This window comes from Musa acuminata, chromosome BXJ3-11 (assembly GCF_036884655.1).
Source record: "Musa acuminata AAA Group cultivar baxijiao chromosome BXJ3-11, Cavendish_Baxijiao_AAA, whole genome shotgun sequence".
Lineage (NCBI taxonomy): Eukaryota > Viridiplantae > Streptophyta > Magnoliopsida > Zingiberales > Musaceae > Musa > Musa acuminata.
In genome coordinates this window covers 27,120,620-27,148,003 of record NC_088359.1, presented here as the reverse complement: position 1 = coordinate 27,148,003, position 27,384 = coordinate 27,120,620, and the positions used below count along the sequence as shown (strand labels likewise).

The 27,384-nt window shown below is 37.6% G+C and overlaps 3 protein-coding genes across 9 annotated transcripts in view; 2 read left to right on the top strand and 1 right to left on the bottom strand.

The window, feature by feature from the left end:
- The first annotated feature begins 233 nt into the window (after nucleotides 1-233).
- On the top strand, nucleotides 234-4,228 carry LOC103971649 (translocase of chloroplast 101, chloroplastic). Its single transcript, XM_009385719.3, has 2 exons — nucleotides 234-358; nucleotides 507-4,228. The coding sequence occupies exon 2, from the start codon at nucleotides 514-516 to the stop codon at nucleotides 4,045-4,047; it is 3,534 nt and encodes a 1,177-aa protein (XP_009383994.2). The 5' UTR covers nucleotides 234-358; nucleotides 507-513; the 3' UTR covers nucleotides 4,048-4,228.
- A 2,917-nt stretch (nucleotides 4,229-7,145) lies between these two features.
- Nucleotides 7,146-13,901, top strand: LOC135652832 (transcription factor bHLH121-like). 4 transcript variants are annotated; one of them, XM_065174110.1, is made up of 6 exons: nucleotides 7,146-7,429; nucleotides 9,870-9,982; nucleotides 12,199-12,326; nucleotides 12,409-12,921; nucleotides 13,141-13,315; nucleotides 13,707-13,750. In XM_065174110.1, the coding sequence occupies exons 1-5, from the start codon at nucleotides 7,410-7,412 to the stop codon at nucleotides 13,297-13,299; spliced, it is 933 nt and encodes a 310-aa protein (XP_065030182.1). In that variant the 5' UTR covers nucleotides 7,146-7,409; the 3' UTR covers nucleotides 13,300-13,315; nucleotides 13,707-13,750. The 4 variants fall into 4 exon arrangements, with proteins under 4 accessions (XP_065030182.1, XP_065030181.1, XP_065030180.1 ...); XM_065174109.1 differs by having other exon boundaries at nucleotides 13,626-13,750; XM_065174111.1 differs by lacking the exon at nucleotides 13,707-13,750 and adding an exon at nucleotides 13,767-13,901 and having other exon boundaries at nucleotides 7,266-7,429.
- Nucleotides 13,902-16,494: 2,593 nt separating this feature from the next.
- Nucleotides 16,495-27,384, bottom strand: part of LOC135652831 (cleavage and polyadenylation specificity factor subunit 1-like) — a 37,112-nt gene continuing 26,222 nt past the window's right edge. For 3 of the 4 annotated variants that reach the window (XM_065174103.1, XM_065174104.1, XM_065174107.1), the window contains 13 exons: nucleotides 27,224-27,364; nucleotides 26,212-26,306; nucleotides 24,760-24,956; nucleotides 21,683-22,470; nucleotides 21,205-21,285; nucleotides 21,048-21,113; nucleotides 20,879-20,956; nucleotides 19,777-20,007; nucleotides 19,550-19,681; nucleotides 19,264-19,437; nucleotides 18,106-18,291; nucleotides 17,493-17,878; nucleotides 16,495-16,794 (listed from right to left, as the gene is read on the bottom strand). In XM_065174103.1, the coding sequence (XP_065030175.1) occupies nucleotides 16,680-16,794; nucleotides 17,493-17,878; nucleotides 18,106-18,291; nucleotides 19,264-19,437; nucleotides 19,550-19,681; nucleotides 19,777-20,007; nucleotides 20,879-20,956; nucleotides 21,048-21,113; nucleotides 21,205-21,285; nucleotides 21,683-22,470; nucleotides 24,760-24,956; nucleotides 26,212-26,306; nucleotides 27,224-27,364 (2,670 nt within the window). In that variant the 3' untranslated portion in view covers nucleotides 16,495-16,679. Of the gene's footprint in view, nucleotides 16,795-17,492; nucleotides 17,893-18,105; nucleotides 18,292-19,263; nucleotides 19,438-19,549; nucleotides 19,682-19,776; nucleotides 20,008-20,878; nucleotides 20,957-21,047; nucleotides 21,114-21,204; nucleotides 21,286-21,682; nucleotides 22,471-24,759; nucleotides 24,957-26,211; nucleotides 26,307-27,223; nucleotides 27,365-27,384 lie in introns of those variants that run through there. The other variant, XM_065174105.1, reaches the window with a different exon arrangement.

Genomic DNA, 27,384 nt, shown 5'->3' with positions numbered 1-27,384 from the left:
ACCAAATGGTTTCTACCCGCTTCGGTACCAGAGTTTCCCTATCGAAGCAGATGACGTGCGCATCATCCGACGGTCCCGAACCGATCCCTTCCGTCGAAAGCGACACCGTCTCTCTCTCTCCCCCGGCCTTTTGCTTCTGCAGTTGTATACACCGTCCGATTCAAACCTCTTTGTATCCCATCCGTCGACCTTCTCTTGATCTTTATATACACGCACGCACACACGCAATCGTCGTCTTCTTTCGAGAGAGATTGCGCGAGCCCCCAGTCAAGGGATCCTCTCCCCGAAGAGAGAAAGGGAGAGACAGCGCGCGTGACAGATATCGGCTTCCTTGACGAAGCGCAGTGTCGATCCTGAGGTTTGCTCCTCTCTTTCTTCTTTCTTTTGCGAAGTTTGGGTTTTTTTTGATTCGGTGGAACCCTAGAACTGGCTGCCGGCGGCTCGTTTTGAGTCGGAGATTTTGGTCTTTCTTGATCCTGATTTCGTTTCTGGCTCGGATGCCTTAGGTTTCTGATGGAAAACGGGGCGGGTGCTGCGAAAGATGAGTGCCGGCCGGGGCAGATGGGGCTGGAGATGGCGGCGGAAAATGGGGATTCGCAGCGGGAATTAGCGGGCGGCGCTGATGGCGGTCCTCCGAAATCGGAGGATGGATCGAAGGATTTGGGAGAAAATGAGGTCTTTGAGGAGGCGATGGAGGCCCCGCAGCACTCGGTTCATGATTCGCACGTTGGTATGGTGATTGAGCCTGAAGGGGTGGTTGAGCCGGCAGATCTACGGGTGGGTGAAAAGAATCTCGAAGTAGAAATGGTTGGTTCTGAGGGATACATTGATTCAACAGATGCTGCAGGACACGATCAGAGACCCGACGAGCAAGAAATGGTCGGTCTTGTAAAGTTCGATGGGGCTCCTGGTGTTGAAGGTAATGGTCAGGAAGATTCAGTTTCTTTTGACAAGCTTGATGCGTCGACTGGTAGCCAGCATACCGATCAGAGTTCTGAAGAACAGGTGGCTGTTGAATCTGAGGAAGGGATGCCAGCTTGTGATGAGTCAGATGGTGAACTTGGAAAAGGGGAAGATGAAAAAGAGTTCATGCTTGGCAAATTAAATTCTGTGGTTCCAGATAGTAAGGATGGCAAAGGGATGGATGAAGTTACAAATGGATCTTCTGAGATTGTGAATGACAGGGAAATTTCTGTCGGTGACGGCAACACGGAATTGGTTGGTAAGAAATCTGAGATTGAGGAGCCTGAGAGGGTGAGATTAGATGGGCTGGCTGATCTTCTTGATGAAGGTTCTGAAAATGGACAGTCCCTTGAAGTGACTTCTGATGAGTGTGGGGCAGATAATGATGCGGAATCACATCAGGTTTCGACACAACAGATGAAGGATATATCAGCTCAGTCATTAGCTGTTTCTGAAGAGCCGTCAAAAGTTCCCCAGCTGAAAGATAACAGTGCAGAAGATAACTATGGTTTTGCAACTAATGGACATGCTGCTGTGCAAAAAGAAGGTGGTAGCTTTGCAACTAATGGACATGCTACCATGGAAAAACAAGATGGATCATCCTGCTCTCATGTTACTAGTGCAGCTAATGATTCTTATGTAAAAGACGATAAGGCTGTCATGCATGAAACTACCAAGAAACTTCAAAAGGAATCTGTTGAAAATCTAGGCCATTTGAGTTCTACAAGTAGTGACAACAAGAGAAGTTCTAGCCCATCCGCATTGCCTTCAACTTTGAATCATGAGAACTCGGGAGGCCCTGGCTTGTCATCTCGTCCTGCTGGCCTTGGCTCCTCTGCTCCTTTACTGGAGCCTTCTGTCCGTTCTCTTCAGCAACCTAGGACTAATGGCTCTGCTCCACGGAGGGTCTCTCAGCCATCTGAAGAGCCACCAAATGATGATGGAGAGGAGAATGATGAGACACGCGAGAAGCTTCAGATGATTCGGGTTAAGTTTCTTCGTTTGGCTCATAGGCTTGGGCAAACACCTCATAATGTAGTAGTTGCCCAGGTTCTATACAGGCTAGGTCTGGCTGAACAGCTTAAGAGAAACACAAACCGGCCAGGTGTATTCAGCTTTGATCGGGCTAGTGTTGTGGCAGAACAACTTGAGGCTGCTGGCCAGGAGACTCTGGACTTCTCTTGTACAATAATGGTCATTGGAAAAACAGGGGTTGGCAAGAGTGCTACTGTCAATTCAATATTTGATGAAGTTAAGTTGCCAACGGATGCCTTCCAGGTGGGGACAAAGAAGGTCCAGGAAGTAGTGGGCATGGTTCAGGGGATCAAGGTTAGGGTTATTGACACTCCTGGTCTCTTCTCTTCCTCTTTGGATCAGAATCGAAACGAGAAAACACTTCATTCTGTCAAGAGGTTTATCAATAAGACTCCTCCAGATATTGTTCTTTACTTTGATCGGTTGGACATGCAGAGTAGGGATTATGGGGATGCTCCACTTCTGCGGACCATCACTGACATATTTGGAGCATCCATTTGGTTTAATGCAATTGTTGTTCTAACACATGCTGCTTCTGCTCCTCCAGATGGCCCAAATGGTAGTCCGTTGACTTATGAGATGTTTGTGACTCAGAGGTCTCATGTGGTTCAGCAAGCAATCCGACAAGCTGCCGGGGATGTACGGCTCATGAACCCAGTTTCCTTGGTCGAGAATCACTCTGCTTGTAGGATGAATAGGGCTGGCCAGAGAGTACTACCAAATGGCCAGGTTTGGAAACCACAGTTGCTGTTACTGTCATTTGCTTCCAAAATTTTGGCAGAGGCTAACATGCTCCTGAAGTTGCAGGATGGTCCTCCCGGTAGGACATTTGGTTCTCGTCCGAGAGTTCCTCCATTACCCTTTCTTTTGTCTTCTCTTCTACAGTCAAGACCCCCGCCTAAATTGCCAGAAGAACAACTTGGTGATGATGACAACTTGGATGAGGATTTGGGTGAGATATCTGATTCCGATGAGGGCTCAGATTATGATGAGTTGCCACCTTTTAAGCCTCTCACTAAGTCCCAAGTGGCAAAGCTGAGCAAAGCACAGAAGAAGGCATATTTTGAGGAACTAGATTATAGAGAAAGGCTCTTCTATAAGAAACAGTTGAAAGAGGAGAAGAGGCGCCGGAAACTCATGAAGAAAATGGCAGATATGGCTACGGATATACCAAATGAGCACACCAATGGGGATGTTGAAGAAGAAGCCAGTGGCCCTGCATCTGTGCCAGTACCTATGCCAGATTTTGTGCTTCCCAATTCTTTTGATTCGGATAATCCTACTCACCGTTATAGATTTCTGGATTCTTCCAGCCAATGGCTTGTCAGGCCTGTGCTAGATTCCCAGGGCTGGGATCATGATATTGGTTACGAAGGTTTGAATGTGGAAAGAGTATTTGTTATCAAAGATAAAATGCCACTATCAGTTTCTGGCCAGCTTACAAAGGATAAGAAGGAGTGCTCTCTCCAAATGGAGGTGGCAAGTTCAATCAAGCATAGTGAATCAAAATCCACTTCTTTGTGTCTGGATATGCAGACTGTTGGGAAGGATGTTGCGTACACATTACGTGGTGACACAAGGTTTAAAAATTTCAGGCGGAACAATACAGCTGCAGGAGTTTCAGTAACCGTCCTTGGGGATTCATTGTCAGCTGGCCTGAAGTTTGAAGATAAGTTGATGATTAGCCAAAGACTTAGAGTACTCATGAGTGGAGGTGCAATGACAGGTAGAGGCGATGTAGCTTATGGGGGCCGTCTCGAGGCAACTTTAAGGGACAAAGATTATCCTATAAGACAGGCTCTGTCCACTCTTCAACTGTCTATTATGGATTGGCATGGAGACCTCACACTTGGTTGCAATGTTCAATCTCAACTCCCCTTGGACAGAGGAACTAATCTAATTGGTCATGCGAACTTGAGCAACAAAGGAACTGGTCAAATTGGTATTCGTTTGAATAGCTCAGAACATTTTCAAATAGTTTTGCTTGCCCTTTTTCCCATAATAAGGAATGTCCAGAAGATATTATTTAGTTCTTCTCAGTCTATGTAAGCTGTTGTCTAGGATGGGTAACACGATGAGTTGCTCAAGACTTGAAAGTGACTTTCGTCTTTACTTGTACTGCAAGTGAACTTGGTTTTCGAGTGGTATTTCTCTTTTTTCCTTGGATTTTGCTTTATGCCTGAAATAGAATGAATATCCTACTAGATATCCTAGTAGTTTCGCTGTATTAGATAGAGAAAGAGTTGCTCGAGGTTTGATTATGGCTTTATGAACTGATTTTTGTCAAATGATCATGATGAGTATACAATTTTGAGCAATAATTTCCTATGTTTCAGTCTTGGCTTGTTTTTTATTACTCAATTTCTACCATCTGCAGCTGATACATTCTTTTTTATCCCTGTGCTGATCCAGATTTATGTAGTCCTGTGTCCTAGACTTTCCCTTCGTTTGAGGTGGTTTGTACACTTTTTGAATTTCAAAAATTAACTACCATGATGCTTGAAATTGCACATAAAAAATGTAGGATCTTCTGAATTTAATCGGTTTTTCTTAGATATGTGAATCATTATGAACTGTAAATGGATATTTGTTCAGCTAGTTGTCTATTGACCACTTGGAGTTCAATTAAATCGGTTTTGGAATGTGTGATACTATTCTTGTAAACCATCGAGACTGATAAGAGTGGGGTCATACCAAATTGCTCCTTTATGTTGTGAAAATGTAAGGTCTCCTCCAGGTTTTCCAACCTCTTGCTTCTAAAGCTGTGCCCTGTTGGCTCAATCTTGATCCAACCTGTCACATGGATCCCATATCCCTTGTCATATTTTTCTCCTGGACCTATACAGTGGCATTTTGTGGTTCTTATATTTTAATGGTTCCACTTGAAGGAATAGCTTGATGCTAGTTCAGTTGATAATGACTGATTTCCAGTTTGCCCGAGAATGGATGAGTAGTTATCCGCTCTCTTTCTGATGGGACAGGGTTACATTGAAATCCAGAATTATTTCAAATTGTCATCAAAAGTATAGTTTCTTATGTTCAATGTATACTGTGTTCCCCATGTCTCGCCATTCTAATGCCATATTCTTTCTCTAGAGATTAGTAAGTACAGTTTGGATCGATAATGTTCCTGATATGCACTGTCAAAGTAGTTTGTTTGATGTCATCATTATTGGCCTTGCTTTCTTTTGAGTTCCTTGTGAGTTAAATTAGCCCTATTTTTTTTCGGAAGCCAAGTAACAGTAACTTTGGTAGGTTATCTGGAGAGGGTTTTTCCAATTTAAGGCACTATGAATGGGTTTCAAGTCTTAACCTATTATTTATCTATATGTATTGTCGATATATATCAAGTAGTTCTGTATTTCTGAAGTTGTCCATACTGCAGCTTGAAAATGGTTGAGAGGTGATAGTTCAAATCAGGGGGATATCTTGCAAATGTTCTGGGATACATGGCACTGTTATCAACTAAGCATGCCAGCTTCTGTACTTGTTGCCTTGTGTTTGTTTTTTGTTGATTATAGTTAAAATGCCTTAGTTCCTTTTTATTATAAACTAATTTCTGTCTCACAATAAGTGTTTCTGATGTTGATTAACCTTCCCATAGAAATTAGCACTGCTGTAGAAAACTATTTGCCAGATGATTATTTGTTTCAACTCTGTGTGGTTTTTACTGTGAAGTCTCTTTCATGGAATGCTACACCATAGTGATGTTTTCATGCCTGGATCCATTTGAATAGCTACAAGGATGAGACTGCAATTTACAAGACTGGTTGTCATTATTTTGTTGGATCAGTCTAATTCTGTTTTGGTCTGCATATAGTTTAGATTTTTTTGGGCTCCTTTATTTCACTGCTATCCAAGTTGCAATTCCACTTGTTGGTTAACTTGATCTGAATTGAATTATCTTGTTTTAATTGGTGAATTGAATTAGTATTACTTTCCATGGAAAGATAAATAAAAGGATATATGAATGCTTCTAATTGAACTAGAAATAATATCCTACTCTTGGTAACAATGTGATTTTTGTATCAGTTTATGAATGTTTTGGTTAGCATGAAACATCTAATCAATAGTTACATCTGTGCTGGAATCTAATTTAGATGACACAGCACAGAAGTTAATAGACTGTTCATATATATATATATATATATATATATATATATATATATATATATATATATATATATATATATATATTATTGTTATTGTTGAACTAGAATCAATGTGATTTTGGTATCAGTTCATGAATGTTGTGGTTTGCATGAAACATCTAATCAGTAGTTACATCTATGCTGGAATCTAATTTAGATGAGCAGCTGAGAAGTTTATAGACTGTTCAGAGATCTCTGGTCTTTGGGATTCAAAGCATCCAGGAAAGCTATAAGTGAACTTGTTCTGTCAAGTAAATGGTGACATATATGTGGAATTTTCTTTCAGATTTAATTCCCAACTAATTTCTTTCCAAAATCAGGAGATTTAAGGAACTAATTACAACTTTTTATTGCAAATTAAAACATAGTTATTAGGACCATAATATATTAATTCTTTTATTGGATTATTTGTTCAAATCGTGAATCTCATTTTTTTTTTCCAAAAATGATATATTATGTTAAAATATATGAAGAATAATATTTTATAATATGGTGAAAGAAGATGATAGGAATAGTATAAGAGACTGATGGAGCAATGAATATTATTAAATATCCTCTTATAAAGTTTAAAATACCTTTGATAATATGTGACACAAAATTGGTCCGATTTGGATTTTATTATTATGACACAAAGTTTTTCCCTGTTTTGTCACTCATATGGATTGGTTATATAATTTTGAGTGACAAAACAGGGAAAAACTTTGTGTCATAATAATAAAATCCAAATCGGACCAATTTTGTGTCCCATATTATCAAAGGTATTTTAAACTTTATAAGAGGATATTTAATAATATTCATTGCTCCATCAGTCTCTTATTGATCGCGCAATTGAACCGGACCGGCCGGTCCGAACCGGTCGAAACGGAATCCGAATCGAACCGGTGCATCACGGTGCGTATTGCAAGTTGCAATCGTCACAGCGCACCCACTTGCGTCCTTTTGCCTGAAACAAATATATCCACTTGCTTTGTTCCGTGGAGCCCGAAATGTAATTAGGATAGAGAGAGAGGGAGACGGACGCTGTTCCCAACGATTCCGATCTCCCCCTCCCCCCTCCGCAGCGCTCTCTCCCCGTCGCGGTCGACCAATTCTTCCACAAGGAAGTGAAAGAGCTCCCTCTTCTTTCCTCCTCCATCCCTCCCGCGAGCTACTGAGGCACCGGGAAGCCCTCCTTCTCCTCCGTCTTGGCCTTGGGTGTCGGTGAGAAGCTCCGAGCCCTTGGCCGCTCCTCCTCTTTTCTCCACCACGCCGCCTTGATTGATGGATTCCAGCGGCTTCGGGTACGGATCAATCTCCTTATTCCCCTCTCTTTCCGATTCTTCGATCTGGGCCGCAGCGTGATTCCGTTAACGGTGCGGTCGAGTGATCGAACTTGGACCTTGCGGCGGAAAGTTGCCGCTGCCCTTCGTTAATTGAAGGAATGCACCGAGATGAATTTAGATCTGATGTATACCAAGCTTCTGCTAACTGATGACGGTGATAAACAAGTGGAAGATGGGGAATATCTGTTAAGGGAGTAGAGAAAGATGATGGGAATATGAGCTGAGAGGGGAAACAAATAAATGATAGATAAAAAGGAAAAGTGTTTGACACCACCCCCGCCCCACTCCCCCGCCGTCTCCCCACCCCCCCCCCCCCCTCCCCCACAACCCGCACACACACACGAACCTCCCTTTTTCTAATTTTAGAACCATAGTAATCTACAACTAAGATCATTGTTCTATGTCGATTAATTCTTCTAAGTTCGAAAATAGAAAGCTCATAATACTCCTTTTGGGCCATGCATCTTTCCTGAACTAATTCATAGAGGATACTAATGAAGAGAGAACAGGTAATGATCTCAGTTAATCGAAAATAGGCAGGTTTGGTCATCCATTTAGATCTCGAGTTTTTGAATGGAAATTATTAACCACTTCAACTGACTTATTGATTGGACTTTTTTTTTGTGTGAGTGTTGATCCTAGGACTTACTTGAATCTAACCATATGTTCAAGTAAAAGAATTGTTGAACTAATTGATTCTTGGTAATTTCCTTGAATAGAAGTCTAATATATTCAGCCTAAATGTGTTGAGGCAACTTGTAAATTTGCTTTCTGGGCTTTGGTTCTGCTGGACAACTGTCTGCTCTAGACCGAAGACTTTTAGGACTGGGATCAAAGATCTAGTGTTGCTTTAGGATAATTTCATTTGATTGTGACTTTGCTGAGGGATCTTTAGGCTACTTTAGAGAAATAATATTAGCATACATAATCAGATAATTTTAAAGAGCTTATCCCAATATGTAGTTCACCTATGCATGAATAATGTTGATTAGGATGATAACTTCCATAAGTATAAAATTACTGTGCTTAAGGTGCTATGGTCGTTGGGGGCTTAGTTGTGAGGTGCAAAAGAAGCCACACTCCCCTTGGTGGATTGAGACACAAGTACAGTGAGAGTTTACAGGTTACCATTCAATAGTAATTCTAAACTCAAAATACTAAAACTTGTCTGTGATCACGGAGCATTGTACAGATCACAAAGTGTAACAACACCAAGGAATGAGTTGAAATGGGAAGACAACCAGTAGGAACAATAATCAATAACAGCAGAGGATTCAAAAGAAAGCAAGAAACGAAGAAGAAAAGATAGGATAAAAACATGTCATAACAAATTATCTGATTGTGTGAATCCTTGAGCATGTGGTCTTATTTTATTTTTAATAAGAAAAAAAATCCTCCTTACAGTTCATGATCTTTGCCTTCTTCCGAAAATTTTACATTCTCTTTCCTTTGCAAATCAGACTTAACAATCTGTTGCATCACATAGATCTAATAGTTGTTAGTGAAGATGGTTCTTGCACCATGAAGCAAAAGGGCAATGCACCTAAAGTTTACCTTACAGAAGCCTGTGAACTTCACTTGTTTTGTCTGCTCCATTTTTTTAGTCTACTGTGATTACTGTGTGTACAACATTTCTTTCATTAGTTTAATCTACAGGTGATAGATATTGCTTCAAATTAAAATCATATTTATAATTTCAGAAATTTGAAACTAATACTATGCTGGAATTTGACCTTCAATGGGTCTGACTCTTGCACTGAATTTTGCACTGAAGGTTGTAACGTGTTGCTCTCGTTTGTGTTATTTTTATTCTGAAAGTTTGATAAGCACAAGATATTCAAGTGACTTCTATAACATGGGATATGTACCAACTTCATGGAATTTTGTGTGGTTACTTTATGAAAAATTCAAAAGTGATATCTGGTAGTTTTAATTAAACTTTGTTTTTTCTAGGTTAATCAGATATTCTGATACACAAAATGTTTTTGGTGGTAGGCTTTTTAGATTTAACACATACAAGTCAGAAATTAGATTATGTTGCAGGCTTGTTATCCATCTGCATTTAGTGGAAAATCAATTTGCACATACTAATGTATATATTGCTCACCTTACATTCTTTAAGATCCAGCAAACTCAAATACTACTCTTAATTGAGTTTGTGTATATAGTGCATACCTGGAGATTTTTGGTGGTTATTTATTAATAAGATCAAATAACATGCTTCACCTGGGAATATATGCCCTATGATTAATTAAGTTTGTGGACACTATTACTAATCTTTTTTTATGAGATTCTATGATGTCTGTTAGATGTTGTAGTGTATAACAGATCATACATTTCCATTACTTTCACCCTTTATACTCCTGACAAGGAATATTTTTGTCTTCCTTTCTAACAGTCACAGGGTGGACAAGGATTCTGTTGCTGCACGAAAGGTTCAGAAAGCAGATCGTGAAAAACTAAGGAGAGATAGACTAAATGAGCAGTTCTTGGAGTTGGGAAATGCATTAGGTAAAATAAAATGTCTTTCCTGACATGCAATGGATGTCCATACATATAAATCAAGGGAAACATGGAATTAAGTAAATGATGAGTGCCTAAATCTCCAATTTAAAATTTTCAATAGATCTGGGAAATAAATTTATTTGAAATGTTGAGAAACTCGAAAGCAATGTTCTTCACCATGATCACTGTTTGTTAATAATGGATCAGTGTTGTAGAGGCTTCAGGATGTTTTCTATGTGCTTCTGCTGATATAAAATTAAACAAAAAATCAATTGGATAAAATTGGATTTTCTAGTAATTAACAATTCTTGTTTCTGTTTTCTGTCCACTTTCCATGTTACCAAATGACTCTTCAGCTTGTAGATTATTTCCTTTTCACATTTCCTATTCCTCCTCACCTTGCTACTCTAATCTTATAAACTTAGATATTCTTAGTTATTTGTCACATTGCATTAGTTTTATGACTAATGCAATATCATTTTAATGCAATTTTGGATTATCGCTCCTTTCCACTTCACATCATATAATATATGGACTTGATTGAACTTTGAGAGGACTAAATCTGAAATAAGCAAAAGTATGTTGGTGCATTTTAGAGATGAGAACAGACATGAGGACATTGAATGGTACTGGAATTTAGGGCACCAACTAAAACTTTGAATTGATTATTGGATCACTGAAAAATATGCCAAAATAGACAGTAAAAAGGTCACTGTTCTTATCAAATTTGAATTTGGATATGATTGTTGCAACAAATAGTATATGACTGTTGTTATTATAGCTATAATAGATTCTACAGTATATGACTGTTGCAGCAACAAGCATATCAGAATTTGGATTAGAGGTCAAGATCTTTTGCCGACTGGATGAAGACTGAGTGTTCAGCCTGCTCCTTTCTGTCTGAATGAGGTTCACAGATCAAGGATATGACAACCAAATTAGTTGCCAAATGTAGAATTCTAATATTTAAGTGAATTAACTTTATCTGTAGTAGTGTGTCTCTTAATTTGGTTATTAGATTAGGCATTAACAATTCATGACTTTATTGAAGCAAGTCCTCCTAATGAAACTCCTCAATTCTCTCATGTTATTAGCTGCATTAAAGTGTTGATCTGTTTTTCTCAATTTACACTGCTGAAAACTCTGATGCTGTGGGACATATACTAAAATCCAATGAGTGCCTGATGGACTTCATTTGACCTCTTATTTCAACATGAGTTATATAATCCAACCAACTAGAATATCTTATACCTTAGGCACAGGATACTAGAATTTTTGTCTGACTAGTTTCATTAATCCAACCAACTCAATACAACAACAATCATAAAGGTGTAAGTTCCAACTATTTGAGATCAGCTATATGGATCTTTTGCTGTCATTGAGATTTGTAAAATGTCATATGTTTAGTTAACTTTAGAGTACTTAAAATCTTTATTTATAGTTTCTATTAAAGTCCTTTTTAGGTCTTTATGTACTTCTTCTTGTTCCACTAATTATTTCGTCTCTTCTAGCTATCACATCTGTAGGTCTCCTAAGCACATGTCCATACCATCTTAAACAATTCTCTCTCATCTTTCCTACTAGCTCCACACATCCATCTTAGCAACGTAAACTTTTGTGACTCTAACCAACTCAATAATTACCATATTTTTTATCCTTCTCATTTTGGGACTCTAAAAGTTGATGTTTAATTATGAAATATTGGATCATTTAATGCCTGTGAACTGTGTGGATATTTTTTTTCTCCCTTTCTTTTCTTATTAGTGTGATATGACAACACTAATGGCGGCTACTTTTTGTCACATTGAAAAGTTACTTTGTATTCTTTGGTCCTAGATGTCGCTCGAAGCATGCTAATATAATTATTCTTTTATTATAACTATTGCTTGAAAATATTATTTTGATAAGTCCCTCGTCAACATCCTAAACCAATTCATGCTTTTCAAGAATTGTCTCACGACAACTGTTGTACTCTTTTCTCAGATATCCAAGCAAGATATTCTTTTATTAAAATAAACTCTTGAAAATATTATTTGATATGCCCCTCAACATCCTAAACCAAATCATGCTTGTGAAGATTTGTCTGATGACAACTGTTGTACTCTTTTATGAGATATCCAAGCAAGATACTCATTTGCTCCTACATGTGTAGTAGCGTCTACTATAATGTTGCAAGAAACTTGTTTGTACATTTTACCTAATAGATATGTTACAATTTCCAGATCCAGATCGACCCAAGAATGACAAAGCAACTATTCTAGGTGATACAATACAGATGCTAAAGGACTTGACTGCTCAAGTCAACCGATTGAAATCGGAATATAATTCACTTTCAGAAGAATCTCGTGAGGTAAGTCATATTATATGGAATGAATATAAATGGTTCTGATAGGCAATCGTTGATTCTTTAACATTTTTGTTGTTTTTTATAGTTGACGCAAGAGAAGAATGAGCTTAGAGATGAGAAAGCAAAGTTGAAGTCTGAAATTGATGATCTGAATGTCCAATATCAGCAAAGGCTTAGAGTTTTTTATCCTTGGGCCACAATGGACCCTTCACTTGTTATAGGTCGTCCTCCATATCCATTCCCAATGCCTGTTCCAATTCCCTCAGCTGCAATACCTATCCACCCAGTACACTCTTATCCCTTCTTTCATGGCCCGATTCCTGGAACCATTTCAAATCCATGTTCTACCTATATGCCAAATTCCCCCAGCAATCCTCAAGTTGAACAATCGTCAAACCAGCATATTAATCAAAATATGCATATAAAAGATAGCAGATCACAAACCTCAAGCCATCAAGATTCTAAAAGCAAGCCATCTGATCAGCATCAGCGGAACTCTGGACAAAGAAGTGATGATTTTAGTGATGTTGCAACAGAGTTGGAACTCAAGACTCCTGGATCTGCAGTTCATTCTCAGTCAACATCGGCACATGACGAGGTTGATGTTAATATGCAGTAAATTATTTCATTCAAGCTAAATAAGTTATGTTTTGTTTTAGTGTACACGTCATTGATAAGGAAATGATTAGTTGTTATTCGTTGCAACTTGGATTAGTTCCAAACACTGCTTCATTAAAAATCTGTCATTTAGAATTTGTAGGAAATGATATACTGGCGATTGGAAGGAAAAAGATCTAACTAGTGATTTGTTTTGCAGGACCTGTCCTCTGAAATGAGAAAAGGGAAACAGCTGCCGCAACACAAGGGAAGTGGTGCTTCTACCTGTAGCAGTTCAAGCAGATGTTCTTCATCTTGCAGCGTGCCAGATGACAATTCCAATGATGTTAGAGATGGCTCAGGCCCCGAGAAGCAGTGATGTCCAAGTCCAAAAGGTGCTTCTTATCTTTTTCAAAATTAAACAATAGGAGACTTGCATGTTTAATCCTGTCTCTGCAGTCAGGATCCCTCAAATTAGTGCTTTGAGATAAGCATATGACTTCTAGCAATGTCAATCAGGAAATCACCGAAGAGACTGCAAGTTATTTACAGAGCTATTTGCAGTTTCACCTTCTGAGAAGGCTTCTAATCATGGCGCACATGCATGACTTGCTTAGTTGCGTGTGTGGTTCAGACTGAAACTACAAGTAACTTGTAAAATCACTTGAAGTTTGTCTGACGATTTCCTGATTGAGTCGCTTGCAGTCATATGCTCACACATCAAAGAATTAGTTTGTTGGAGACTGGTGCACGGGAGGAGGCCCGAGCTGATATCTATATACACAGTGTTTCAAGTAGCTAACTTAATGAGCAACAATGGTTTTAAACTACATGGATGTCCCAAAGTTTCGTGAAAGAACTGGAAGAACACGACAGGATGGTTCAAGGTTCGTGAAGAGAGAGAAAAATCTATATAACAAGCATAGTAACTTTTTCTAGCCACACATCTATGAAGCCAGGAGATTCCTGTGTCAAACTCTCTGGGGGTCATTTGGGTGTGCAATCCTTGATTGAATGATTCCCGGAAATATGGAAATGTGGACAGCACAGGAAGAACTCATGGGCTCGGGGAAGCTGCAAGTTCTGCAGCCCTAATACGTTGCCCAAGATCAGTGTAAGGGTTTTGTTGGGGATTCCAACCCATTCCATCTCTTGTTAGCATGGTTCTCCCTTGTGTCTCGCTGCTTGCAGATGGAGGGGAAAGTTGCGGAACACAGGCTGGAAGAAACCCTAAGATTGTTTGTAAATATTGGAGCTTATCTGAGTTGCTGTGAAAGATTTATCATTATTCAGTCAATGACAAGCGGTAAAGATGGGTTTTTTCTTATCGTAAATAATCTTTACCATTTAATGTAGGTAGAACATTTAAAGGACTTTGTAGGATGCAACAAACCATCAGATTTGTCTTGGGTACATCACACTAATTGTTGTTTGCTCTTAGCTCTATATCTTAGGTGCTAAACAAAAGGAAGGATCAATGGTTGGTTTTGCGAACCATGAAAGAACAACCTAATTGTACGACATGCCAACATCAGTATCACTCGTTATTACTGTGAGGGATGAATTAATCACTGTTTTCCCTGAAAAGTCGGAGCCCTTCAATCCTGGATGGAGTGTTGAGCCATAGCTGGTTCTTGGAAAAAGGAACATATTCTGTTCAGTAGAATCAATCTTACCTTCTGTATAATCTTATTCAAATATCACCGTTAAATATTTAATAAAAAGGGAGGAAAACAAGAGAGCTAACAACTTTAACACAAACCTCGTTCTTTGAAACTGGAATGGCAAATTGGATTTGGGACTAAACTTGGAATTTAGAGTTTCGGGCTAATTATAGATTATCTTTTATAGTTAATTATTTTTAACGTTTCGATCCTTAAGTTACATTGACATCTCTATAGTTATAAAAGTGAAACATCTAGATTCATTTATATTAATAATATCAATTTTATCTACGAAAACATCAGACAGAAAGATAATTTTAATGTTCGATACCGGACAGTAACATCGATGTAGTTGCCTTACTACGTCCGACGATGATAAGATCTGCTCTTACCGTGACGCCACTTGCCTCCACGAGAAGCGAGCTATCAATCTCATTGTCATCCGCCCTGTAATGACGTAGTTTGTGATGGCCACTCTCGATCCCCTCGATCCTTCGCCATCCCATTCTCTTGGGAGTAGCATCTCAGAATCCTCAAATCCCTCTACCACCCCATTGTAGCTGAGGATGCCTCTGCCCACCACCTCCTCCTATTAAGAACTCCACCATGCGCAAGAAGTGCTCCATCGCCTCTCTCAACCCATTTGCACTGTGCTCACCCTCTGCTCCAATGGCCTCCCACATGACGACAACATCGTGGATAAGCTTTGGTTAACGCTCGACACCATGCCATAGAGGGCGGAGTTCATCGTCGACTCAATTACTCTAATGGCCACCTGCACAATGGACATAGCACCATAGAGGGTAGCATCCATCGTCGACCCAATTGCTCCAATGGAGTCCTGCATGATGGACGCTGCCCTGTGTGGTGCGACCTTGGGCACTAACTAGAGCTCATCCACTTCGTCATTGTTGTGCAGGAGGCCATTGGAGCGGAGGGCAAGCGCGACCACGAATGGGTCAGGGGAGGTGGCAGAACACTTATTACGTATGATGGAGACTTTCGAGTGGGGGCGAATCGAGGGAGAGGATGGGCAAAAGCATCCTATTTGAAAATTATGGAGTGTTACTCCTAAGAGAATAAAATGACAAAGGAACAAGGGGAAGAGGAGTGACTACTACCATCTACATCAACACGAGACGAGCAACGATGAGATCAAGGATGTACTCCTCGTGAAGGCGAGTAGCATCGCAATGAGAGCAAATCTTATTATCGTTGAAAGTAACCAAACAACTACATCAACATCGATACCAACAATACCATCCTCCACCACCACTAACTATATCTACGACAAAACATTAAAAGTATATATTTACCTTTTATTTTTATATTTTCATCAATAAAACTAACATTATTAGAATAAATAAATCTAGATGTTCATTTTGCAACTATAAAAATAACAATACAAACCAAAACATCAAAGATAAATAACTACAAGAGATAATATACAATTATCCCATACAATTTCATACAACATAATAGCACCCGAATATGTTAGAATCAACAGCTATTGATAGCCATAGCATTCAATTCACATGCTTATATCATGCCCTTATAGTTCAGTACACAAAATCATCTTAAATTGGCACGGTGCCATGCGCAAAAGTACATGGTTCCAATGTATGCAGGAAATATCAGTTGTGACAGCGCACGTGTGTTAATGGTAAATAAATTGAATATTTCTATAGTTGTTACAATGCTAAGCTGAGTAAACGCATAAAGTGTACATAAAGCTTAGCTACTACGACAACTACAGGTTTAGGCATGCACCAGCATCATTCAACATACGGGCATCAAATTACATTAGAAAGATGGAAGAAGGAAATCACAATTTGTGTGAAGTAACGAAGTCACAATTTCCACTGCTATGATGGAATGGCCGCTTGATGAAGCATCATTTGGCAAATAAATGTGTCAAGCCACTTTTAATGCCTTGCTGCATCAGAGTGCACAATCACAGTTGGTCGAGGATACATATTTTCTTTTGTACAGCTGTAAATATTAAAGAAGCATCACACTGGAAGACAGGAGTGTTACACCGATGATAAAGATGCAAGAGATGCTCCTGACGAGTTGAAAGTTTGCACTCCTACTGTTACAAGAAGCTTGTTCCGAGCGAAAGATCATTTAAATTGGAAAGAATTTGTGAGCGGGTTGTACCAATTTGAAAAGCAATTTCTAGCTGTTTGTCTAGTGGCAGCATTTCATACCTGGAAAGCAAACAAGAGAAGGTCATAATGGCATATCTTGTATGGCATTTAACATGATAAAGAAAACACAATAAAGAAAATCTAAAGCTCAGAAAATGTAACCCAACTAAAACACGATAAAGAAAATGTAAAGCTCAGAACTTGCGACTTGTCGGTATATAGTATCAGCATATGGCATGCCTGTATCACCAAAAACAGCTTATTTTTGTGTTGATTCCTGTTCCAAGGATGTAAATTGCATAAGCAACAAGATGTTTAATGCCTATCAACCTCTCTTTTAGAGTTTATTACTCAAGTAACAAATTCTAAGATGGCTCCGCTTAAACTTATTTCATGTGATTAATATAGGAAAAATTCATCTTCTACATGTTCTGGTGACAACAAGGCCAGGGACTGTTCATTGATTTCAATCATTAAGAGTTAAAATCTGATCAATATATCCCATCTTAGGTAAGGTGTAACAAAGTAATTTTATGCTACTCTTTACACTCATATCAAGAAAAGGTTGCCATTTACACATAAAAAATTATGTTGAAATATTCAAAGTGGATCATGCCAAAACTATACCCAGAAAAACAAAATATTACCAAATACCTCGTAGGAGCACCTGGACTTAAATTTGGTAGCAATCACAGTTGCTACAAGTCATCAAAGTGAAAAGTAGAAGCGATCGAAGGCATGAAGAAACGAATCCTTACTGGGAAAGAAGCTCACAGTCCACCATATTATCAGGACCAGGACGATGTGCCTTTCCATTTGAACGGAATTGTCGAAATGATCTTGGGTTCAAGCCACATGTATGTGGAACAGCATCAACCAATTTCCTTTGCAGGGTTTGAAGCCTCCGGAAGGTTAGCTCATCGAGTGGGGCGATGCAGCCAATGCTCCCATCTAGCGTGCTGAATAGAAGGGCAAACCGGTTGGTCTTGTCCGATCCTGGAGCTGTATTGGCTCTATCAAAAGAGGAAGAGAGCATCTGCAGTCTCAAGAACTTTGTCACATGGGTCCCGGCATGAAATTCAGCTCTAGGCAAAAGCTTCTGCCCTTTCCAACTCTCTAGTGTTTTTGGAGCATAATAGAATATCTACAAAGAATTTACTAATGCATTATACAATTAATGCTGAAGTACTACCATGTCCATATTTTAGTTGTCTGAACTTCTAAAAGCACACATTGACAGATAACAACATCTCAGATAGAAACATCTTCAAGTTAGGCTTTAATTGTAAAAGGCACTTTTATCATGTCGTATGAACTATGAAACTACTATGATAAGTGCATATGACAATCAGAAGATACAAGATACTTTACCTGGATATTTTTGTCATCATCAGAAACTACAAGACTCAATGTACTTCCATCAATCAAAAATTCAGTTGCATAACAATCAAGAGAACCAAAATCCTTTGCCAGCAAGCTCAACTGAGCACCCTGCTCTTTCCAATTGAGAAAATAGATGCTTTTGTGGATGTCTCCCAACAAGACAAAATTTTTGACCTGCAACATGTTAATATTGAAATTCTCATAACTTGCAAGTGAAAAAATTGTAACAAAAACAATATTAAAATTCATCACCTCAGATAATATTAATATGTATTATTGCGTCCTTTCTGTATTATCTTATTTTTCAAGCTTTCCAGTACTGGTGCATCCATTTATGTTAAAATTTTCATATCCAGGCCCATAATCCATGATCTTGGACATATTGATCAATTGAAAAGATTTATTTATTACCTTAAAATACATTTTTGGCCTGAATAATAACACAGTCTAAAAGAAAAAAATAATTCTAACGTACCGATATAGTTGAAATTTTAGATCACCATGGTACCAAAATCGAGCAGGAAATTGTAAAAATTGACTAGTTCAGCTGATGAGTGGAGAGCACTGACCTACTAAATGATACTTTAAACTCCTTGCACTACAAACTAGTATGGATTAAAATGATAGTCCACGGACTGTGATGAATAAACAGTAATTAGAGGTGCTTTGTTATCCAGTTGTCTGCTAGGCTAAATACATTGTCCCTTCCCAACCACTGTTCATTTATATCCTATCCTCGCTATCATGCATCCATATTTTGGTGAACCTGTAATAGGTACTCCATATATTGATTGTACCAAAGTATATAAACAAATTAACCTTTTTGTATTTTCCCAGGCAGTATACCATGAGACAGGTAAGACAACTGAAGATAAAGTACTATCTTCCAATTTATTCACTTTAACTTGCATTGATCCTGAAATGACAGCTGCTAGCAGAACTCAACATTTCAGGGTGAAATTACAAGGAAAAGCTAAAGAAAACTGCATACTAAGTTGATGCTAGAAAGAAACTATACGGTTCTATTTGCCTAGAAGCAACCCTATTCTCAAAATCTAGAATAGAAAAAGAGAAATCCATCATAAACCTTAATATTTACTGAGTATTTAGTTAGGTACACATATGAGAGGGAACAGATATACTCACAATGTTCAAGCTCACAACATGTAGAGGCGCATCATAGAATGCAATACCATTCAATTCAGTACCAGTCCACTTGTGCAAGGTGATCTTTTGGCCAGATGCTACCAGCAAATGACCTTGGAGAGATGCTAAAGCAGAAACAGCTCCCTTCAACTCTTTGGAGTAAACCTCGGAAACCTGTCAGACAAATTATATGCTAAGTGGACCCCAGCATCGAGTTCAAGTTTCAAAATTGTAATTAAAGGTAATGACTGATCAGAAACAATTTTGCTGCTTGTCATGTTAGTACCAGATTTTGAGCATTCTCAGTATTTTTGCCAAACGAGTATAGCAGCATTCTTCCTCTAGCAGCTACATCCTCACCTTGCACATAAGCTGTGCCAACAGATAAAAGAGTTTCATTTTCCCTTGTTGTCGTATTCTGAAAGAAGCATACCAAAGTTGTATTAGAATACGACAACAAGGACCTCAAGGAAACAGTAAAAATTCCCTCAAGGACCTCATATCTAAACTTACAAATAGTGTAACCACCCTAACAGTGAGAGCATTTTCAGAGGTTTGCATCGGAATGGTAGCCCTTGTTTCCCAGTGTCCACCAGATTTTCCTGACTCCAAAATGCGGATCTCAAACTCATCAACAGTATAAATTTTTTGAAGATCATCCGAGTTAACACTATCATTATCACTAAGATGAACAGTATCTTGATCAACCAAAGACGAAAGGACTTGACTAAGAGGCTTAACAACCTACAGAAGCAGAAATAAACAAGAGATCAATAAAATAGCATATGTGTGAAAAGCAATGTCATTACTTGACAGAATGAATAATATACAAAGGAAATACGGAAAGGAATGTATAGGAAAATTTAGACAACATAATGACATCAACGATTATTGAATACACTGAGAGAGAATAACATAAAGTGAAATTTTTCAAGGTGTCAATGTTTTAAATTCAGCTTCTTTTGACCCTCTAAAGCTGATCTGTCATATTTTAAGCAATGGCAATTAGTGCTTTTGTTATGACAACGAACTTGCCTACATCAGACGTCTGTTTCTTCCAAAATTTGTGGCATATTGATTACAAAAACTTGCTTTAATGTGTTTATTTATATCATGGTTTGTAATACCATACCATACCGCTCGGTATGGACAGTACATACCAATCCAATAGAGGATCGGTATGGGCAGTACATCGGTACACCTTAGTGTATCGTGCATCAATACAGCTCGATATATATCGTACCAACACTTGATTGGTACACCGGTATGGTACAGTATTCAGAACCTTGATTTATATGATAGTTTATCCTCGGATGATTACATATTTAGATCAACAAAAATGTGTAAAATTGAACCCATTTTTATTCAAGGAACCAATCAAAATTGTCTATTAATGTCAAATAACTAAAGAAAGCCAAATGTGAAACATAATGTGTTTGTCAGTTGCATTCCAAGAAAGAATTCAATGAATCTGCATCATTCAGAACAAATCATAGAATAAGACAAACAGTAACAATCAAAATAAGTATAGCATTGACATAAATCCTAGGCATTGCTAAAAGCTTTGCAAGACAGATATTTGAGCTCTAAATCAACATAATGTAGGATAACTTACTGGGACAGATACTATCAGTGGATACAGGTTCTTTTCAGAATAGTAAGTGACCTGATGTGGGGTACCCCTCAAAGGGACCTAACCAAAAAGATAAATGTCTTAGTTGCTTCACTTCAGAAGCAATGCTAGAAAGAATGATTAACAATGGTTGGAACACCTATGACTTCACCTTCTGAACTGGCCAATAGTTATCGTAGTTGCACACAGCTGGCAGCTGGCAGATTTTCAGATAGCCCTAAGAAGAAAACTCACTTGTCAGACAGTCTTACACGTAATCCAATTAAAAGAGAAACTAAGAAAGGTAAAAACTATAGATTTGTGATTACCTGTGAGGTGACATATATAAGTCCATGATTACAATTTACATTGTGTAGAACAGTGAAAGCCACAATGGAGCCATCGCAGAGCTACACAAAATTTAAATGCAAAATTCTAAATGAAAGAATATAGACCATCAGCTTTAGGTTAAATGCAAGAAAGCCAGTGCAGATTATAGAAATTAAATAGTCCATATGGTTTGAGGAAACCTCCATATAATACTCATAGTGAACCTAAAGTTTTTCCTTTTTTGGGTACATGCCTCACACAATATAGATTTCATGTTGTATCCTAGTTGATCAACTTTTCACTCAAAAACCATGTATCAGGTAATTTTGTTGACATGTTAATCTGTTATACAGACGACAAATGATCTTTGGTATAAGTGCTTTTCCAGAAATACAGTTTTATACTCTTAGGCATTGGTAGATGTTTATCTATATGCAATGAATTCAATTATTGTAAGTGAACAGAACACCAGCAAACCTGGGGATGAACTCGAAGTCGCTCCCTACAAACCATAAACCAAGCTGGTCTTGACCCAGAAAGGAATAAACCTTGGTAGCCACCAACATTCTTGAATACTGTAATTCTTGGCCTTGAAACAATATTTGAAGCCTCTTCACTTGTAGCCGTGTCAACAGCAACACGGATAAATCTCAAATTGTGAAGTCTTGAAGCACTCACGTTGCCCATCTCAGCAGATCTGTGAGGGGAAACTGCATCTTCAACTTTTGGTGTATTTTCCAGACCCTCGTATAAGTATGCATGATAACAAAGCATCGTTCCATCACTTAGTATTCCAAAAAGAAATGGTCGACTATATTGACCAGACCATCTCTGCATGGCTAACTCAACAATTTTCATGTCTTGTGGCAGCTCTTTCTTTACAGAGCCATTTGCTTCATCAGTAACTTTCGATTTAATACCCTGAGAGTTTCTGCTTGGTTCTCGAGCATATTTGTCAAAGAGATGGGTCTTTCCAGAAACAAAATTGTCTACAGAGAAAACACATTTGAAATTTGATACGTCAAAGATTTCAAGTGTGCCACTTTCATAACACACCAAACAATATATATCGCCTTGATCATTGTATAATCCATCATGTCCATCAACCGCCTCAGCAATTCCAGTAGAAAGCCATGCATCTGTACTTGTCTTTCGGAGCCATGGTTCTGGCCCTTTGTCATGATAAAGTGCACAAGCAGAAATCAATTCAGTTGAGCTTGCAAATGTAGCTGGGACATTGACAGAAACTGTGCAAGTGGACGGATCTGGAAACAAACAATATTCTCAGACACATATATTCAAAGAGCTTCAGACAGAAAAAGCAGTATATAAAAATACAAACAATCATGAGAACAAGGAAACAGAAAAGAAGTGAATATTACCAAAGTTAGACATGACGAAACCAAGGTATGCAATTTCGAATAATACCGTCTAGTATGGGCGATACATACCGATCAGTCAGCTGACCGGTACACAGACCGCCCATTACCGGACGGAACTATATATATATATATATATATATATATATATATATATATATATATATATATATATATATATATATATATATATATATATATATACACGAGGTGATGTCACCCCGCTTAGGAGAAGAGAGAGGCGACGTCGCTTATACACACACACACACACACACCGAGCGGTATACTAAACGGTATACCGCTCGGTATACAGTATCGTAGCGTATCGAGCGAACATCGAAACACCAGTACGGTACGATATTTCAATCCTTGGGCGAAACATAATAAAACATTAATTATGTATCAGAATGGGGAAGCAAAACAATCCAAAAGAAAAGTAAACAATGAGCTAAACAATTAAACAAAATTATGGAATAAGATCTAAAAGAAAAGGCACTAGGAAGACAAGCTACAACAATAGATACATCAATCGACAAGGTAACATTCAACACTTGACCCTTACTGTGCTGACAGGACAATATATTTGATGCCAGCAAAATATAATATATTTTGAAATTATTATATGATATGCAAAAATCATCTTGACAAGAAAACCCTATGAATACTGACAACTTGACAAACATCTTCACTTCCTGTCGAGTACTGATTAATTATATGTGTACGATTTCTGAGTTTATCCTCCTCTTGTTAAAACATGTCATTGAACTTTATAATAAATGTTTATAAAGTTTATTCATAATTAGCACAAGCAGGTAAAAGAATCATTGTTCATTTATGCAACACTACTGTGACTGGAAATTTTGATCTGAAACTCCCATAAAAGTAGAACAAAACAAAAAAATAATGGAAATTTTAAGTGATGCTGATTGAGGTCAACAACTGCTAGAAATGATCTGGCCTTTCCAAGCCACTCCAGCCAATTAAGGAAAGGGGAGGGCTGTCCAAGCCTATTCATCAACTCAATTAGTAACAAGACATATTTCTCCATTTTCCTGTTATTTTTGGACTGATTTAATTATTAATTTAAACAGCTCATTTAGTTGGAAAAAAATCCTATTTTACTACTAATAGTTTCCTAGATTCCAAATATAGGTACAATATAGAACAAGCAAGCCTAATTCTTTAGTACAACAAAAAGAAAAACTATAAGTCCCAACTATTTAGGGTCAGCTATATGGTTTTTCTTTGTCACCATTGAAATCTGTAAACAAACTATATGTTTAGTTAATTTTAAAATAATTAAATCTTTATTTATAATTTCTAATAAGGTCTTTTTGAATCTTCCTCTATATCTCCTCGTACCATTAACATTAATCATTTCACCTCTTCAGACTATCATATCCTGAGATCTCCTAAACACATATATCATCTTAAACGATTTTCTCTTATCTTATCTGCTTTTAAAGCGATATTTAGTTATTCACGAATAAAAATATTTTTTTCTTATATTTCCTACTAATTCTATACATCCATCTTAGCATTCTCATCTCGATAACACAAACTTTTTATATATATTGTTTCTTAACTGTCTTATAAAATTTTACTTTTCAATCTCAAAGATATCCAATGATCACACAAGACTCTTGACGCCCCTCGCCAGTAAACTATCTTATTCTCACTCTATTAATAATATCTTCATCGATCCCTCTATCTTGTTGAATAATTAAATCAAGATGCCTAAAGCTTTTACTTAAGGGAACCTCTTGTCCATCCAACTTAATTATATTCTCCTGTCTATTCCTAAAATTACTAAAATTACATCTCATATATTCAGTGTTAGTCCTACTTAATCTAAAACTTTTAGTTTCTAAGGATTGCCTTCTTAGCTCAAGTTTACAATTAATTTCACTTAAGCTCTCATCAACTAAAGATAATATCATCAGCAAACATTTAATTCTTTAGTACTAAGTCAATTTACATAGTAGTTTAATTCTTTAGTTGTAGCTTGGAAGGTATTTTCTACTCTCGATTGGCAAACACAAGGTATTATTTGTAGAAGATGCACATATAAAGAAGCAAAAGTAAAATAATTTGTAGAACCGAAAGGGCATATCATTTGAACATTTGAGCTCCTAAAAACAAATCTTAAACTCCACTAACATGAATAAATAGTACCTCCAACAAGTAGTTGAATGCTTCCATCAGTCATTTTCAACAATACATATGGGTCAGCAATAGAAACAGATGCCACCACAGGTGCCTCTGAATTAGATATTAACTCAGAATTATGCACTCCAAAGGTCAACTCCTGGGTCATGTAAGAACCATCAAGAATACGAGCACCACGTGCAAAAATTTGTACAACACGACGCCTGGAGTAAACATACTGTTAGACCAAAAACAACATAAACATTAAAAACTAGCTCTTGACTATACAAAGTGTACCATTTGAAATCTTACAATAATGGATGAAATTGGTTTATTTCTTTGATCTTATAGTGTTAGACCCATCTAAAACTTTGACCTGGACCCAACATGACCTAAATATTTTACTCATTTTTGAATAATATATAACAAATATTTATCCAATATATTCTTTTGACTTTTAAAATTATCATGATATGTTTCTATGTTTAAAAAAATGAGGGAATTTTATAGCGCATCTACCTGTTTTAGATTTCTATTATTGTTTCTTGTACTGTTTTTCATGATATTCCTCACAATCTAATTGCATAACATAAATTACATGCGAATCTTGTTTTTTTTCTTTCAACTTGAACATATTTAAGACCTATGAAAAAAATCGAAATCCAACAAAATTTCAATCTTCTATAATCAACCTGAACACGGACCCAACCCAATATTAAATTAGGTAGGGCCAGCTCCAATCTCACACAAATTATTTGGACTTGGTCCAGGTTTAGGTCCAGGATAGTAGTTACCCAGACCCAAAACCGGCCTACTGTCGTCTCTATTATTCACCATAGAAAAGTGTCCTAAAGTAGCGAATGGAACTACAAGTTGCAGAACCAACAGCCTGAATATATTGATGAAGAGGTCAGCATCAAATCAGAATTACCTGACCAATCAAGCCCATGAATAAGACAACGTACTAAACAGTCCAGTTCACCACTAGGTTAAACCAATCTTCATTTATGTTTCATATGAATAATTCACATCATCCTAAACACTAATGGATTCTTATCTCATGAATATTCTTCTTGCAATTTCTCATCTTGCTAAACCAAGCATCAGTACACGTGCATGTACCAAGTGTCGAAAAAATCTTGAAACAAAGACTAGAAGAACAAAAAAAGAAACTAGTATAAGGCATGTGCCACCCGGTATTGAGCAGTACAGGCCCTGTACAAGGCATACCAAGTGGTATAGAAATTGTACTGGAAATACTGTCTGATATGCCCTGATCCACATACCAGTAGACTGTTGGACAGGTAGATATCACACATAACATACCATACAAGGCAATATTGCAATCCTAGCTCAAACATATTATTTGAATAATTATGCTAGGTGAAGAAATATCATCAACAGACAATTGTACAACTACTAAACAGTATAGTCTGAAACAATTACACAATGTTTTTGTGAAGAAGATACAACACTCACCTTCCAAATAAGTTCCCTGCAGCAATTGTACTTCCTTGAACATAATAATCGACAGTTTCCGTGACCTCTCCCAGATCATCAGCTGTCTCAAGAACCTAGATGACAACAGACAAGCAATTAGGATCATAATTCAGATATACCACTACAGAGATTAAAATCTAGCAGGACACTAGCTGGATCATTTTTGCAGAAATACAAGATTGTTGCTCACTACCATGTATGGGTACTTCAAACTTTTGCACATTCAGATTAATAGAAAAGACGAAAGAGAGGAGTGGAGGACACCTTTCATCTGGAATGAATGAACTTCTAGTTTTCCAAACAATCATATGAGCTCGCATTAACATGCAAGAAAAACTGACTCAGAAGATGTACAATATTTAAAAAGAAAAATGAGTTTGGAGCCCAACTATGTAGAGATCGATTGTTAATATTAGCATTTGAAAATCTGCAGAAGATGGAACCTTTATGTGATAATCGATTAGGAAGAAAATCTTCTCATGCAAGTTGTGTATTCTGTAAAAGTCCGGCATGCTTCACCAGCGAAACTGTATGTCAACCAACTACTAGGTTCTGCATAATAGATCTCTCATAAGCCTTATTCTGTCAAGCATGCTCAAAAGATTGTGGCCTTTTAGAGTTGCTGTCTGATAAGAGTTTAAGACCATGTCATCTACCAAATATGAGGAGAGTTTCATGCACAAATATCCAATACCAATTTGCTCATAACATGATTTATGAAGGCACAGCAAAATCATGAGGCTTAATTTCATAGGTCTCTCAGTAAAGTCAGTATGTTTATTTTAGGAAGAAAGTTGTGCAAATATCATACAAAAGAGAATATTATGAATAGCAGAATTACATTATTTTTGAGAAAACAGGTACATTAAATTATAGATCTAATATCATATTTCATCATAGATTAGATAATAAGTCAAAATGAAACAATAAGAGAACTTTAGCGCTCTGGAGCAAGGACATATTATCATCAAGTACTATAAGTTGAAATCACCATAGTACGGGTCTCCAAACTTATTATTAAGTAGGCATGATATTCATCATCTTCCATCATTGTTTTTGACGAGTCAGCTGCATGACCACGAGAGCCCTTATGGTAGACAGACCATATCCCCTTGCATCCAGGCAACTCAACCTGCAGGACAATTGAAGAAT

Bases quoted from the DNA above. Each gene is read 5' to 3' on its own strand.
- LOC103971649 (XM_009385719.3), top strand. From the start codon at position 514: ATGGAAAACGGGGCGGGTGCTGCGAAAGATGAGTGCCGGCCGGGGCAG.
- LOC135652832 (XM_065174111.1), top strand. From the start codon at position 7,410: ATGGATTCCAGCGGCTTCGG. The intron at 9,983-12,198 runs GTAAAATAAAAT...TACAATTTCCAG, and splicing joins GGAGTTGGGAAATGCATTAG to ATCCAGATCGACCCAAGAAT. The intron at 12,922-13,140 runs GTTGATGTTAAT...TTTGTTTTGCAG, and splicing joins CAACATCGGCACATGACGAG to GACCTGTCCTCTGAAATGAG.